General features: G+C 46.2%; 1 protein-coding gene across 7 annotated transcripts in view; it reads right to left on the bottom strand.

The window, feature by feature from the left end:
* The window catches only part of GRM7 (glutamate metabotropic receptor 7), a 794,973-nt gene extending 779,074 nt beyond the window's left edge, over positions 1 to 15,899 (bottom strand). For 6 of the 7 annotated variants that reach the window (XR_012915318.1, XR_001153146.2, XR_012915319.1 and 3 more), the window contains exon 1: positions 15,145 to 15,899. Coding sequence is in view for 3 of the 7 variants with exons in the window: in XM_012761143.2 (XP_012616597.1) it covers positions 15,145 to 15,663 (519 nt within the window). In the remaining 4 variants the exon portion in view is untranslated. The remainder of the gene's footprint in view (positions 1 to 15,144) is intronic. The other variant, XM_075998549.1, reaches the window with a different exon arrangement.
* Between the last annotated feature and the right edge of the window lie 1,242 nt (positions 15,900 to 17,141).

The raw sequence follows: 17,141 nt of genomic DNA, 5'->3' as shown, positions 1-17,141 counted from the left end.
TGTGTGTGTATGCAAAGCTACTAATAATTTCATTTGTTACTTGCTAGCAGAAGCCAAATATGTACATAGCTCCTTAATTTAAAATTGTTCTTATCTATCTACATACAAATTTTTAAACTGAAAAAAAATTATATCCAGTGGCCTATTTTTTTTTCCCCATGAATTATAAAAGAACACCATTTTCTACTCTTACCAGCAAAATGTCAGTCTACTTTATGGGTCTTTCAAAGAGCATCTTTGAAAAACCACTGGTTTAGCCAGTGATGTAGTTACTAGGGGATATGGGGCCCCATGGCATTGTCAAGAACTTATCCACAGGAGAGGAAAGAAGGTCCTTGTCTGGCTTGTATAAGCTGCAGGAGTAGTAGGGGACAGGGAACTACAGGCTGATGATACGTGATGTCCTTCTATGCACAGGGCCATCAAGCCCATGAACATGGTCTACTTGCAAGCCCAAAGCCATTTTAGCATTAACCCCAAGCAACAATGGTACGATCCAAGCGTGCTGCTGTAACCATGGCATCAAGGTGCCTAGGAACTCACCTGAGTATGTCTTGACTTGCTTTGCTGGCGTGGACCAGCTAGGCTCCCAGCACCCAACTCCCCTCACGCCCTACACAAGACAAACTAGTTCAGGACTTCTCTGCCTGCTCCAATAGAGTCTAACGAAGAAGAGCTCACTAATAAGATGCGTGTGCTCCAAAACGCCTTTGCACGTAGCAGAGACTCAACATATTTTGAATAAATCAATTGCTGTTGTAAAACAGCCCTCACTCATATCTGAAAAAAAAAAAAAAAAAAAAAAACATTTCCTGGGCTAGAAGTCTTCCCTACCACTGCTCACACCCTATAAGCTTACAATTGGATAAAGAATGACAAAAAGAGCTGAAGGAATTATAGAAACTATCTAGCCGTGCTTGTAGAGTTGTACAACTTGAATTTAGTGGTTAAAAACCTCTGGTTTTGGCCGGGCACAGTGGCTCACGCCTGAAATGCTAGCACTCTGGGAGGCTGAGGCAGGAGGATAGCTCAAGGTTAGGAGTTCGAAACCAGCCTGAGCAAGAGCGAGACCCCGTCTCTACTAAAAATAGAAAGAAATTAACTGGACAACTAAAAATACATAGAAAAAGTTAGCTGGGCATGGTGGCGCATGCCTATAGTCCCAGCTACTCGGGAGGCTGAGGCAGGAGGATCGCCTGAGCCCAGGAATTTGAGGTTGCTGTGAGCTAGGCTGATGCCACCGCACTCTAGCCAGGCAACAGAGAGAGACTCTGTCTCAAAAAAAAAAAAAAAAACAAAAAAACAACTCTGTTTTGTCAGACAGACCTGAGTTCCAGTTCCAACTCCACCATATTTTAGCATGAGCCCCAAACCACCCAGAGGCTCTGTTCTGTGTGCTCATTGCAGAGGGTCACAGTGGCATCATTTTTGCTGTATAAGTATCAAGGGATTAAGTGACACGATGCATTTGCTGTGGTCGGCAAAGTGCTTGCACCTAGCGAGAACTCAGGCATTAGTTAAGATGAATAGGGGGAAACACACCAGCAAGCCCAGGGCCCTGGATCCTTCCCAGCCAGCCCTGACTCGCGCCATAATGACTTCCTCCCATTCAGCCTACTCTCTCCCCATTAAGACTGGAAGGGAAGCTGAACAAATGGAGATGGACTCTTTTAAGATCATTGTATACTTCCCGAATAAATAAAATTATCAAAATAAAACACTGAGTTCTGCAGAAATAAGAAAGAACTGTAGTTTTTTTTTTTTTTTTTTTTTATGTTACTTCTCTAGAAAACCCATGTTTAGGGTTGAGTATGCCCTTCCGAGGCCCCTCCACCTCTGCCATGACCAGATGGTGTCACTGTAAAAGGATACATCAACAACATAGTCAACAAGCTAAGTTGTAAGCTGGTGAAATTTTGTAGGCTTGAGAGAGAAAAACCAGGTTTATCAGTGTATGTTCAAATAAAGGAATATGAAGCACTTACTCTAAAAAAAAAAAATGCCTGCAAAACCCAGACCCTTGTAATAATCTTTTTTTAAAAAAGCTGCAATTTTAGTTTGCATGTTTCCCTCCATAAGAAGACATTTTCCACGTAACTTTTATTAATGTATAGTTGATGAGCCCGGTTCAACAAAACTCAAAGAGATATCTGCAGAAGTCCGACAAGATGAAAAGTGCAGAGTTAAACACTAGAGGAAAATTGTACTTCAGGATGAGTAAGACCTCGCACTTGACCTCAAATAAATTAGCTTTAAATAGAGTGGATGAGTCATGTACGGAATGTAAGAATACTAAAAGGTCAAGGTAACTACCAAAAGGAACATGTGGGAATTTTTTAAAAGGAAATAAAATGTTGGTTAGTTGATTCAGGAGAGGCTCAAGAGAGTAGATTCTCTTCAAATGCTCTTCGAGGAGGTTCCCTTTGTTACTTCCCAGCACTGAGGCTAGGGTGGCACAGGGAACAGAGATCGAGCATCTTCCCTACTCTTACAGGAGTGGCTGAAAGCTTTCCTTACTGTGGTATAATACCATGTCAGGGCTGATGAGGTCGGAGAGAGTATCTTGGGGTTCGGATATCCTGGCTCCATGTCTCTTGCTCTGGGTCAAGTTGCTTATCCAATACCTCAGGGCCTTTATCTAGAAAATGATGACAATTTCTCCTACCTGAGTGGGAGAACGAAATGCTACAGTCCATGATCCAGGGCTGAGCTTGGTGCCTGGCGCACAGAGGGTGCTCAATATGCTTGGTTGATTGATAACGATGGCAATGATGATGTTGGTAGCGGTGGTATTGATAACAGCCCCCCCTAGCTGGCCCTGATTGGGGGGGTACAGATGAGAGACTTTTGGGTCTTCGCATCTATGATGCTTGATAAACGTAAGCTGGTCGTCCCAATGGTCAGGTGCCATTTCAGAAAGGGAAGGACCTCAGATTCGTTCTACTCCATAATAATGTTATGAGCAGTAGAGGCAGTCATGGCAGCCAGCAGTTACTGAGCGCTGACGATATGCCAAACAGCATGCCCAGTGCTTTAAAAGGATTTACTCATTCATGTTTCTCAACCACCCCCTGCAGTAGGTCCTGAAACTGTCATTCCTTTTTTTCAGACAGTCTCAAGTGTAGACAGGTTACAACAAACACCTAAGATCCTGCTGCCAGTAGGCGATGGAAATTAGTTCAAACTCAGTCTGTCTGACTTGATCTCCATTAGTAAACCATGTCATTAAGCGTTCTGCTCTTTGCCTGATTCTCCTTCTGAGACGTCTGAATGTTTCACTCCTTCCCTCGGGGGAAGAAGAGAGGAGATTCTCTCTCCCCGACGCTGCCTGGGCATCCAGCTTCCCTTCCCAAACCAGGGATGGTTTCAAGGAGCAGCAGCAGCAATGCATGCTGGGAGATGCGCAGGGGTCAGATGCCACTGGAGGCGAATGCTCTGTGACAGACCCATCCCTTTACAGGGACATGACAGGAGTGGGAGGTAGGGGATAATGGAATACGGCTGGGAAGGACAGCACCTGGCATGGTGAGCATACAAATACTATTAGTAATGGGCAATAGACCCTTACTATGCTGACACATTGTATTAAGTGCTTGACGTGGCCTACCTCATTTAATCCTGGAAATGTCCTTTGTGGGTGGATCGATTGTTCATCATCATTTTACTGAAGGAACAGTGAGACCCTGGTCATCAGGAAAATTGCCCAAGCTCACACGGTTGGCCAGTGGAAAGCAGGGATTTGAACTCTGTTCAGCACCTACACCCTTAACCATCATGTTTACTGCCTTCCGAAGACATAAAAATTACAATGACATTTTCCCATAAGCCAACTTGCACTCCAAACTTAAGTTCATGTAAGAAAGAGAGTGAGATGGGCCGGCCGCGGTGGCTCACGCCTGTCATCCCAGCACTCTGAGAGGCCAAGGTAGGAGGATTGCTCGAGGTCAGGAGTTCGAGAGCAGTCTGAGCAAAAGCGAGACCCCGTCTCTACTAAAAATAGAAAGAAATTAATTGGCCAACTAAAAATATAGAGAAAAAATTAGCCGGGCATGGTGGCACATGCCTGTAGTCCCAGCTACTCGGGGGGAGGCTGAGGCAGGAGGATCACTTGAGCCCAGGAGTTGGAGGTTGCTGTGAGCTAGGCTGACACCACGGCACTCTAGCCTGGGCAACAGAGTGAGACTCTGTCTCAAAAAAAAAAAAAAAAAAAAGACAGAGAGTGAGAGTGAGATAGAGCGAGAGAGAGACAGAGACAGAGAGACAGAGAGAGACAAGAGAGCGCGAGTGAGGCATGCAAGCTTGGAGAGTGGCCGTTGAAGGGCTGCCAATCATTTCGAATCCATGGACTTCGCCTCCTCTGATACAGTTCTGGTGGTCGTTTTCTTAGCCAATTATGAAGAAACAGGAAGCAAAGACTGGAATACAAGTATATCCCTACTGGGAAGGATGGTGGGGCAGCATATTCGAGATGAACCGTTTCAGAAATCGTGGTCCCAGTAAGCACACAACCTAGTTGATATTCCCCGCCACCCAAATCCGAAAGCAATATTTCATTTTCATACTGCTCTCCTTGCTTCCACTCTGTAGGCTTCTGTTTTCCCTATTTCTGTACCGAAAGATGCTAAGATCCACACTCCCTAATGTGAAGAGGGTGGAGGAGAGGAGTCATGGTGCCTCAGTGGTTTTGTTCAGTTTTCGGGTTTTTTTTTTATCATAATTTTATTATGCCAACTCCATTGAACTTAATTATAGAGAATACAGAAGTACACAATTACCCTCTGTTCCATTCCTCGGAAGCTGTATTTTGATAAAATTTACTACATGCTGCTCTCCCCCTGAACACTAGAAATGGATGAGTGTTGATAGAAAATGTGTTATAATTACAATTAAAATGTAGCTTACATAATGATAGTGTTAAAATAAAATTATAGATGTGCAGAGATAACGTGGTCATGCATTTTTAGTGTAGATGCATGCTTAGACCAATATCTGATAGCCAAAGGAATAAGGAACAGAATTTGGGTTAAGCCACAATGGCAGTTTAAGGGTTTGCACATACATAAAGGGAACTGAAAACCAATGAGATAAAATTCCCCCTGCCATGTTTTTAATTTAAAATGTCAAAGAAAGATGTGAGATGCCTGGTGAAATTGTTTGAAGTAGGTGCCCAGATGGATATTTTAAGACGAGCCCATTATTTATTCTTGAACACTTGTGTAACTGCCTACCCTTGATTATGTTTTTTAGAAATGACAAATTCTCAACTGAGGTTGACAAGGAACATAAATTAATTAATAATGATAATAATAAATTATTGCACTAACTAAATCGTTCAGAATTGCTTCTCCTTAAAGAGGTATCCTATCACAACTGACTTAACCCTTACAAAATATGGTCGAGTTACAGTCTGCAGGAGAAAAGCAAGAAATTGAAATTTCTTCTAGATGTTTGCAATAATGCGTCTAAAATAATTGTGTCACAAATATGATTAAAATAAGGAGATATCATTTTGTACAGTTTTATTGCGAAAACAAACTACAGGATTTTTTTTTTCTATTTCAGGTAATTATTTTTAGCTAATAGTTATTAAGCGTTTTTTAGAACCCACAGTGCTAATTCCATTACCTCGTTTACTGTGCTAGGTAACCATGTCAGGTAATTATTCTTAATATCTCCATTTTATACAAATGTATCTCTGGTCCAGATCTTTCTTCAGAACCGTACACCTGCCTGTGCAACTGTGTATCCAACATCTCTAAGTGGATGTTAAGAAAACATCTGGAACCTTCTAGCTCCCAAACCTGTTCCATGCCAAGCCTTTTCTACTTCAGGGGGATAGTGATTTCACCTTTCCAGGTACCTGGGTCTCAGATCTTGGATTCATCCTTGTTCCCTTCATTCACCCTTTTTTTTTTTTTTTCTTTCTTTCTTTCTTTCTTTCTTTCTTTCTTTCTTTCTTTCTTTCTTTCTTTCTTTCTTTCTTTCTTTCTTTCTTTCTTTCTTTCTTTCTTTCTTTCTCATCCTACACTTTTCGATCCACCTGGAAATCCTGTTTCAACCATGAAAATGTATCACTTCTTGGAAGCTGAAGCCACCAAAACCAACATATCTATCTCACAGATACCTCCTGTCTGTTCTCCCCGAATCCATTATTTCCCTTTACGCTCCATACCACAGAGAGTGTCATCCCTTTGAAAACAAGAGACAGATCATCTTATTATACCTCTGCTGAAGTCCTACCACCGGCTGCTTGCATTTGGAGTAAATGACAAGATGCTCCCAATGAGCTACAAGGCCCCGCACAATCTGGCCCTATCACTTCTCTTACCTTCCTCCCCCACTGGTCCCACTCAGCCACAGGGGCTGCCTTGAGATCCCCCAGCATGCCCGGCCTAATTCCGCCTTGGAGTTCGGGCGCTGGTCCTTCCCGTCCCCAGGGAGTGGTCCTCCCCTAGATCCGCTTCGCCAGCTCCTTCTGCCCGAGTCTTGGCTCCAATGTCACCGTATCAAGTCTGCCCTGACTGCTCTGTTGAAAAGTAGAGCCCATAGTGACATCCCTCTGGCACTGCCAACCCAACAATCTTCAACATGTCCTACTCTCTTCTCTTTATCCCATAATGCTCATCAACTTCCAACATACCATAGGATTTATTTATAACAGCCATCTGTTTCCATACATGAGAGGAGAGTGTAATCTGAGAGAGAGGGAGGAGATAGGAGGGAGAGACGAGAGGAGACAGAGAGGAGACAGAGAGGAGAAAGAGAGGAGAAAGAGAGGAGAAAGAGAGGAGAAAAAGAGGAGAAAGAGAGGAGAGGAGGAAAGAAAAGGAGAGAGAGAAAGCTATTACTTTTTTACTGATGTATCCAAGCACTTAGGAAGGAGCTTAATAAATATTTCTGGAAAAAAAACTATAGATGAGGAAAGTAGGAGTAAAGCTTAAAAAGTGTAAGTAATGTTCGCAAGTCTCTGCAGCTAGAAAAGGGTTGCAATGAAATTCAAACTTGGGGCTGGCTGACTTCCACTGCTCTTAGCCTCTCTGCTATCTTAAGTCTGTGGAATTCATGATTTGCTTTAATCAGTGCCATAAAAAATGCTCATTCCACTGAATAGCATCACTAAGCTGTTCTCACTCTTGCACGCTCTCTCTCTCTCTCTCTCTCTCTATATATATATATGTTTCATTTAAATAATAAATAAATTTTCCATTAAAAAAACAGTGTAATGCAGCATGGATTACTTTAATTTTGCAGCAAATTTGGCAATAATGATTATTTAAGCAATAGCAACATTTAATGATAGCATAATAATAGTAAAATAACTTTTAAATGTATTAAACATTTATGCCAAGCTCATTGATAAATATTTCCATGCACATTTCAATCAATTCTTCCTGCAATCCTTGCAATTACTCTACCAGACAGCTACTTTTTTATTATACCATTTTCAAAGATAAGCAAACTGATGAAAGGGGTGGTAACTTTTTGGGCAAGCTCAAACTGGTAACAAGTGGAGAGTATGGATTTCAATTCAGGTCTGTCTTTTTTTTTTTTTAATTTTGGCATATTATGGGGGGTACAGATTTTAAGGTTTCAATAAATATCCTTTCCCCTCCTCCCCCCACAAGTCTGAGTCTCCAGCATGACCATCCCCCAGATGGTGCACATCTCACTCATTATGTATGTATATACCTGCCCCCCCCCCCCCCCGCCCAATACCCTATTACTGTAGCTCCTATGTGTCCACTTAGGTGCTGCTCAGTTAATACCAGTTTGCTGATGAATATATGTGGTGCTTGTTTTTCCATTCTTGGGATTCTTAACTCCAGAATTTGATTCTTAACCCCTATATGAAGAGTCTCATAATTCCTTTGATAGAGCGTGTTCCCTCCTAGGAAATATTTCCAAAATACCTGCCTGAGCTAATACCATCCTCGAGTCTAAAACATGACAGAAATGTTTAAATCATACTTTAACAAATAGAAATATTTTCATCTAAACAATAATGTGGAAGAGCAGCCTGAGCCCTTCTAAGTGACTTTCTTGCTACCCTACCATCAAGAACAGACAGAAGAATTGGCAGCCCCCAAAATGGTGAAAACACAGGCACAACCCAGAGATGGAGAGTTCTGCAAATGACCAATTATAAAACTATTAAGCTGCAGCTCTTTTCCAGCAAGAGGCAAAAATAATCCATTAAACTGAAAATTCTCCTGCCCTTCCCTCGACGGCCCACGCAAACATTAACGCTGCATTTATTAGAATGTACTTCCCTGCGCTCTATCAAGTTGACTCTCGGCAATTGTATTAATACAGTCCTCTCTCACTTTGCACATACATCTGAATGATGGATTTCCACACTGGAGGTCTGCAGAAAGAGTGGAGTGAAGGAAATAAAATTTAGGAAGAGCCATCACAATCCATAATGATGGGCACTGAATCAAGACAAGAAGAAACATCTCTTCTCATTTATTTGAATGAAAAGTCTACTGTGTATTTACTGCTGGCATACCGGGCTACTTGTTGAATAACGGAGAACAAGAATCTTTCGTTTGGAGGTAAAGGCTTGTATGCTCCAATTTTCTATGGGACTACACAATGAATCTCATTTTAGGAGTAACATAAAGCAATTTATTTCTGTAAATAGACATAGTTAAGCAATGAGCAACTTTTGATAGATGCATGTGGTTAACAACCTGGGTATTGTCAGACACTTCTAGGTTTGAGTCCAGACTTTGCCACCTACCAGCTACGTGACCTTAGGATATGAGAATCCCTTCCCTTCGCTGAACAACAGGGATGACATTGTGGACATTGCAGGACTAGTGTGAGAAATAAACGAGATGAAGTTATTTTTAGCACATGGACCTGCAGCTTGTAGTCCAGACTCAGATTATTATCATGGTCATTGCTACCATTATTTTAAAAAATCAGAATGTCTGTTCTCATAAAATGTGACATGTATACTACATCATTGCAATTTCAGATATTTTATTTTTGGCATTATAATCTAATAATGTGAACCCCCCCAAATAAAAAACACTTAGTAGTAAATATAATTGAAAGGAGATTACTTGTCAAACATGGGAATGTCAGAACAGTAAGAATTGGGGCACAACACTCTAGATAAATATTTACCTGTAAAAAAGTTTTGTTTTGACTTTTTAAGTGCAGAAAATATATATATTGACTATGCCAATTTGCAAAGGGTCCATTAATTAATGGGCCCAACTATATGTTGTACAAATATCCTTTTAAATAGCAATCATCTATGCATTTTAGTTGTTGGGAAAATGTGTTTGCAGCTGGTCTTAATTGCCTACTTAATGGCAAAGGGGAGGAGAAGTAGAGTTAGGCTTGTTGCTTACTGTAGAGTGACCCAGGAATTTAATGTACTTTGTACTCCATTATGCCACGAAAATGCTTCTGAGCCCTGGGGATATCAACAAAAGATTTGCTCTAATGAAAGGAACTGATTATGGTTCCCAAATTCCAGATAGGAGGCCTGGAGCCTGCAGTCTACACCAGTGTCCACCCTTGCTCTCAACAGCATCAAGATGGGAAAGATGTGATCACAAAGCCTTACAGCAACTACAGTGGATGTTGGAGACAGAGGGGAAGGATGTGGACGTTTGAATATCCCAAACCTGGGCTAGGGGTTATGTGTAACTAAACACCCTATACAGTATGGTTTCCCACTTAGTGAATGCCAGTCAGCGGATCTCACATTAATGTAAGGAAGCAGCTGTTTGAGCTACGATAGTTTCCATCGCATGTGGCTAAAATCAAACTTAAAATAGTGTCAAGAAACTTGTTTCTTTTACAAAAACAACATGTGCTAGGAATTCAGGGAGACATCTAGATTCAGATACAGTTGGATTTGGGAGTTCCAGAATGTCAACAGGGCGCCTGTTCTCTCCCCAGAGCTCAGCCCCGTTCACATCTGCGTGACTTTATGCCACAGAACGTCACTTCTTGTGCTGGATGACCACTGGGAGAACCACACCTGCCCAACTTGGAAATTCCAGGGAGAAGAGACAGTGTTCCCATTTTTCTCGGGCAGAAGCATCTTGGGGAGGATTTTGATTGGCTTAGACAAGGTCAGATGAACACAACGGAACCAATTACCTGCTTTGCTCGGCTCTGGGTCAGAAGCCTCATCCCTGGGGCCAGCAAGATAAGCAAACACAGGATGTCACTGTTTGGCAGTTTTCAGAGAGAGAGAAGTCTGGTATTTTTACACGATGAAAAGCAATGGGACTTTGGAGAGATGCAACTGTAACTGCTACTGTAAACTTCGCAGTTCTTACTCCCTGCCCTGTGTCTATGACCATGCATTACACTGACCCAGGAGGTCATTTTCCCTACTAGCCATATATGTGATTGAGGAGCAAACTGCGAAAAGGATAAGGAAAAAGTCTGAATATGGGAAATTAAACTAGTCATGACCAAGATAGCTATGTGAAAATAACCTTTAAAAGTTCCCCCAAAACTCAATGAAAGTTCAAAGTGGATACTAGAAATACAAATAGAGTTTGGACAAGAGCAGGTTTTCTTCAAGCTAAACAAAAATGTGATACTTCCAGAAACTACAATGTTTAAGAAAAAACAAAATCAGATTAGGAAAATGAGGCCCCATATATGAAGGGATTTATTTAGCATAACTTAGCTCATTAATGGCAGGGTTGAGACAAGAACATACTGTGTCATCCCACTCTGATCTTTGAAATCTATGACACAGCCTGTATGTATGCAAGAAATAGAGCAACTGTAATTTGTTAAACTCAAATGTTTATGAAGCTGAATGACTTGCATTCATTGTTTCAATTATTCTTGAAGAGAAAAACGCCCAAAGACATCCTAATTGTATGGGTATGCAAAGACAAAATTCACATGCAAATATAATATGTGCATGTATTCATCCCCTTCCCTCTCTGCTCTTTTAAACATTGCCCCTTTAAAAATTTCCCACTCACCACCTGTTAGGCACATTTCCTAAAACACAGTGAATGTGGAGGCTGAGATTGTTATAGAGACTGTTGCAAATGGCAGTGGCACCAATATTGATGACATTTTAAAAAGTGTAGGTTAGAGTTGCTTTTTTTTTAAATTTCCCCAGTATAGTAATACCACATCACTCTATGTGCTTAGCTCTAGCTGATTACATAAGATGGAGAGAGAGAGAGTGAGAGACAGAGAGAGAGAGAGAAGAAAAATATCTATTTATGTATACAATGTTGCCCCCAAAGTTTGAGATTACATTCAAGTTTCAATAAACAAAAGGAAAACAATGACACATTTACAAATGTATCTCATGTATGGTACAAGGCCCACTGGCTTAGATTTGCACTATCGTCCAACAAGAATGGAGTTGACACTTTTTACATCTAGTTGCTTTGAGAGAGGAAAAAAAAACCAAAAACCTGAAACAGATGCCATTCCATTCCAAGTCTATAGCTTAGACCATGTCACTATACATGAAATATTATTCGTTCAGAGTCAGGATGTAGCAGGAGTAATTTATACTCCGGGAGTGTTTGCTCTTAAGTCAGTAACAGAGAAGCCTTGAATAAAAATGTTCCCATTACTTTCCACTATAATATATCTTACTTATTGCCCATAAAACAGTGGTCGGGGGAGAGATTTATCTTTTGGTCACCGTATTATATAACCTCTCCACTTTAAGCCATCCCCACTCTGTGATGATTTTTTAAAAATATGTTACTCATAGTTCAATATTAATTTACGTTTAATCTTTCTTAGCATTAGGAGAGTATTATTATTTTTTTTTGTACAAGCTCAGAAACAAATCTCCAGAAATTCCTCCCTGATGCTTCTTTGAGGCCGAAAATGCAATTGCAGGGCAGTTGCGAGTGATTTAATTTCAGTTGGCAGAGCCCTGGCCACACGCTAATTTCATTAGCCTCAAATTCCTGGATTTGAAAGACCCACTGGGTATGATGCCTGTCCTCAGACATGTCATTTCCTAACCTACACAGTGTGTATACAGAAGAAAGAGAGACAGGACTTGCTCAACTCATGTCTTAGATCTGGTACACCAGCAGACTCAGGAAAACTCCAAGTCACAGACACTATTTCCATCTCCATAAGTCATTCCTGCCCAGGTCTTAATTTTCAGGAAAGAACTTCCTCCATCCACCCCAGGCTTTGCTGGCAGTAGCAGCATTTGATACATCTGTTACTATCTCATTACTCCCTACAGCCCTGCAGCACTCAGCACCCCCAAATAAGTGCCTAAGTATACGCCCCTTCCCTCCTCCTACACACAGCCTAGAGCATTATCTCAATATAAATTTATATCTCCAGTGATCGGCTTGGCATGACCCCCACAGCATCGGCAGGGACCAGAGGGAAAAAGAAAATTCAAATCATTGGAGAGCTAGGAATTCAGTCATTTGGAGGAGTTTCTTTTATATAGGACAATCTTAATAGAGCTGAACCTTAGAATCCCAGAGAAGATTCAGCATGGGAATCCTTTTCCCCCCTGCCTAAGCGGCAGTGCCAATGAACAATGGGTATGTGTGCCATTATTTTCCCTACTCATTTTGCAGGCTTGCAGAAGCTAGACAACTGGCGACTGGAATAGCATGCCGGGAGCTTCTAAAAATCACATGGACAAGAAAAAAAGAAAGAAAAAGAAAGGCCACTGGAAGAGATTCTTGGTCTACAGAAATAAATATCCCAACACAGGCAATGGTTAAGCAAGGTACCATTGCCAACCAACTGTTCTATCAAGCTTGCGAGCTGCACAAGCTACAAGTTGGTACATTGCTCCTACTTCCAGCCTCTTCTCAAAAATTGCAGGTGGAAACTAGGGGCTCCTTTTTTTCCCTCAGCTGTTCAATCCAACATGAATAGCTGCAATTTGCAAATTAGAAGAAAATGACAGTGTTTTCTCTGAATGGTTTTGAGTCCCAACCCACACCGCTAACGCTGGCGTTTGGTTCTTTTCCCCAGCTCAGGCAATGGAGAAATGAGTGTAAAGCCAGCCTTTTTTTTTTTTTTTTTCTTTTTTTCCCAAGCAAGTTGCCTCAGGTTCACACACTAGGAGAGGAATCAGCTCCCCCTGGAATCTTTTTCAGCAAACACAGTCCGTCAGCCTAGTCTGCAATGCCTTTCTTAACTTTAGCATTTCTGTCTTTTTCAGAGAGACAGACAGGCCCGTCTGCAGTACTGCCCATGCTGAGCGGAAGAGAGAAACAGGAAGCAAAATAATTGCAAAATGCTAAAGACAAAACATTTTCTGCCGTCAACCCCCAGGACTAACTGGGAAAATGTAAATAGTATACCCAGGGGTTCTCAGGTGACCTCCCTGGCCTCACCCTCTCCAGCAGCCCTGCCGCTCAAGTTGTCTAGCTTTACCCTCAAAAATAAAGGAAGTGCTTCTGGAGGTTGATTACAACAACCCAGGTTCTTCCCCAAAGCAAGCAAGCAAGAGCGCTAGCTACCCCCAAAGCACTTTGGGTTTACAAACATCTAGGGACCTCCAGGAGGGCACACTCAGGAGGGTGGCAGGGATGCTCCCAGGATCAGAGGGGCCATGCCAAGCTGCAGCCTTGAATGGGAACCCCCTCCTTCTTGAACACAAAACTTCCTACTCCTGGGGGAGACTGGGTGGTGACAGCCTGAATTTCACAAGGAGACCCCTCCTGAAAACCAGCACCCTGAGGGGAAAGCACTTGAGAGAGAACCAGTTCTTTAGAATGGGGAGAGTGAGGTGCCAGGATCAGCCTGCAAATCTGGGGAAGAGATGCGCCGGGTTTGGGTACCACCAGGCAGGGAGACAGCCATGAATTAGGAAAGGGTCATCTCAAGACTGAGATGAACCAAGAACTTGGGAGTGAGGATAGAGAGGGAGAAATAGGGAGCCAGAGATAGAAAGGGAGAAGAAAAGAATAAAAACATAGTGGGGAAAATAAAAAACAGAGCAAGGAGACAGAGATGCGCATGTAGGGAAAAACACCCAGAAGGGAATCACAGTCACGGGAGACCCTGAATCTCAGTCCCTGAACCTCAAAACCTCCCGCATTTCCACCCAATGCAGAGCAGAAGCCACAGGGCAGGGGCTGCAGGAGCGAGGGGCAGAGGCGCGGGCACTGCGGAAGAGCCCACCGCTCAGCGGCCGGGATCCGCCTTCCTCCGGGTTTTCTCCATGGCCCTCCCCGCACGGAGCAGGAGGGCCGCGGGGGGCCCTGCGCCCGCGCACCCCACCGGCTCCCAACGGGCGCCTTCCTGCCTCGCTCCGGGAACCGTCCTCAGAGCCAAGAATTGGGGTTGGGGGCTGCCGAGCTGGGGATGCTGGGTGAGGGGCGGAGGGAGGAAGCAGGGAAAGCGATTTTGTTTCGCAGTTAGCATGAGCTCATCCTCTCTGGCCGAGGGCTGAAGTGGCAGGGGTAGAAAGCTGATAGCCCAGCTGCTGCAAATGCAATGTGGACGGTGCAAAAAAAAAAAAAAAAAATTGCCCGGAGGAATCCCACGGGGGTCACGTCTGTGGGCGGCATCTCCCCAATTGCACCTCCCGCCCCCGCTCCTGGGAGGCTGGCTACAGGTCGGGAACCCCAGCTTTAGGGAGGCGGGCAGTGAACGTCCACCTCGGGGTTAAGACCTCGCCTGGGTTTGCCCAGTGCCCCCTTAAGGTCGTCTCCAAATTTTCCGAGGGAGTGGAGCTCTGCCGGGTGGCTTGGGGGCGGGAAACTGGGGAGGTGGGAAATGCCCCCGGCTTCCAGGCACCTTCCCATCGTTCCTGTGCCAAGCGCCCAACCTAACCTGCTCTGCTGGGAGCCCCGGCGCTTTTCCAAGCCCGCTTTCGGACCATATTTCACTGTAATGCAAACCCGTTTAAATCATCGCCTTGTTTTTCACAGATTGCTTCTTGTCAATGGGGCCATAAATCCAGGACTGTCGAGCCGGAGGGAGTGGAGCGCGGACAGGGGGACAGAGACAGGAGGAAAATGCACCAAGGAGGGAAGGTATCTCATCTCTCCGGGTGGGGCGGGAGGGGCTCGGCACGACCTCCAGGGGTGGGAAGACCGGAGCCCTGCACCCCTGGGCTTCCAAGCCGGCCCTTGCGGTTAAGAGCGCCGCGGAGCCGCCGCGTGCTGCGCCCCGAAGCGAGCGCCCCCCTACCTGGAAAAGCCTCAGGATGTTGGCTACCATGATGGAGACCGAACTCCCCGAAGCCCCGATCACTCCAACTACTTTCTCCGGCCTGACGAACACGGGGGGCTCGCCGTTGGTGCAGCGCACGTCGGACGTGTCCTTCTGGATGAGCGCCTGCACGAAAGCGAGCGACTGCTCGAGCGCGTGAGTGTCCCTGGAACAAGTGTCCAGGATCCGCGCGCCCAGCGTCACGTTGGGCAGTAGGTTGGGGTCGCTGTTGATCTGGTCCAGGGCGTAGAGCATCGCCTCCAGCCTGTGGATCCCGCTCTCCCTCTTGATGTCGCCGCAGGGCACTCCGCTGGGGCCCTTGGCGTGCACCGGGAACAGCCCCCCGAGGGTGACGTCCCCCTCGATCCGGATGGAGTGCGGGGCGTACATCTCCTGGCCGCGCGCCGCCGCCGCCAGCGCGCACAGGAGCACCTCGAGCACGCAGCAGGGGGACTTCAGCGAAGTCAGGGCGCGCAGCGGCTTCCCCAGCTGGGCCATGCTGCTCCGGCGGCGGCGGTGGCGGTGGCGCCGGAGGGGACCGTGGCGGGCTCGCCGAGGTCCGGGCCCCTCGGGGCGAGCTGCGCCGGGGAAGCCCAGTGGCTACCGCCGGCCGGCGCGGGACGCCGGGGGCGGCCGGGCGGGGCGCAGGGTCCCGCGGCGCCTGCCTGCCTGCCCGCCTGCCTGGGGCGCCCCGCGCGCTCGGGTTCGCCGGCCGCCAGGCGCGCCGCGCTCTCCTCCAGCCCGGCACTGGGGAGAGGGCAGGGACTGCTGTCGCTTTAAATGGTCGTTCGGCTGGCTCTCCTCCTCCTCCTCCCACTGCCTCCCTCCCTCGCTTACTCTCCTGCTCTCCCCACCCTGCCCGGCGCCCGCCCGCCGCCCCACCGGTTTGCATCATCACGCAGGGAGGGGCTGCGTGCGGAGGCAACGGAGGGGGGAGAGGGTGGGCGGCTCGGGAAGGAGGGGGCAGGTTTCCTCGCCGGGGGAGTTTCGGGGTCCCCGGGGGATTGCAGGGTCGGCCGGGCTCGTGCACCCAGCTCGCGGTGGAAGCCTCTCGCCCGCCCGCGCCCCGCGGCCTCGCTCCGGGCTCGGGTGTCCTCGGCCGGGCTGGGCAGGGATGCGCTCGGCCCCCTACCCTGGGGGCTCCGGATCCCGGGCTCTTGGCTCTGGGAGGACCCCGGGGAGTCTGGAGGCGCAGAAACCAGGCAAGGAGGGGCGCAGGGAGACCGACTCGGCCAGCTCCTGCCAAGAAAACCATACTGGCACGCAGGAGCCTCCTTCGCGACTCACACGAATCTAACCCGGAGACGCCTCCGGGCCGGGCGTTGAGAAAAGCAAAAGCCGAGAGCAAACGTTATTAGGGATGGGAGAGCATCCTTGTGGGTCTATCAAGGGGTTAGGAGCACCCAACAGAGCCTGGTGACCTGCCCACACCGAGGCGGCAGCAACCTCTGAGACTCATCCCTCCTCTTTCCTTCTTCGCCAGAGAGGGAACGACTGAGAACTCCGCTGAGCGCACTTTCTTCCCCAGCGCTGACAGGTGTAAGGCTCCCCTCCCACCTATTTCCAGAGATGCTTCTGTCCTGGTGACAGGTTTTTGCCGGTAGGAAAACAGCAGCAAAGGGGGGAAAGAAAAGGGGGGAGGGAGCGGGACTGGCAGAAGTCTCCCCCAAAGATTGGGAATGCCTTTCTCAAGATTCTCTGGCTGGAGACGTGGGGCCAAGTCAGGACGCCAGAACAGGTGACAAAGCAATTAAGAAGTTCCTTAGGAAAGGTGTCCGCCCCCCACTCCCCACCACTCCTTGCAGGCCCAGCCCAAACTTGACCCATTAAAGCAACAAGTGGCTCTGGTTTCTATGTTAAGGCAACTTGATGTCTCTGTCTTTGGGGCTCCCAGGAGTGGACTCAAAAAGGTTGACTCAACTCTTGCTGAGGCTTTGAAGCAAACCCATATTATACAGACTAGAGAGTGGAGAGAA

Source organism: Microcebus murinus, chromosome 28 (genome assembly GCF_040939455.1).
Source record: "Microcebus murinus isolate Inina chromosome 28, M.murinus_Inina_mat1.0, whole genome shotgun sequence".
Lineage (NCBI taxonomy): Eukaryota > Metazoa > Chordata > Mammalia > Primates > Cheirogaleidae > Microcebus > Microcebus murinus.
The sequence above is the reverse complement of the archived record's forward strand: the minus strand, read 5'-3'. Positions and strand labels throughout refer to the sequence as shown.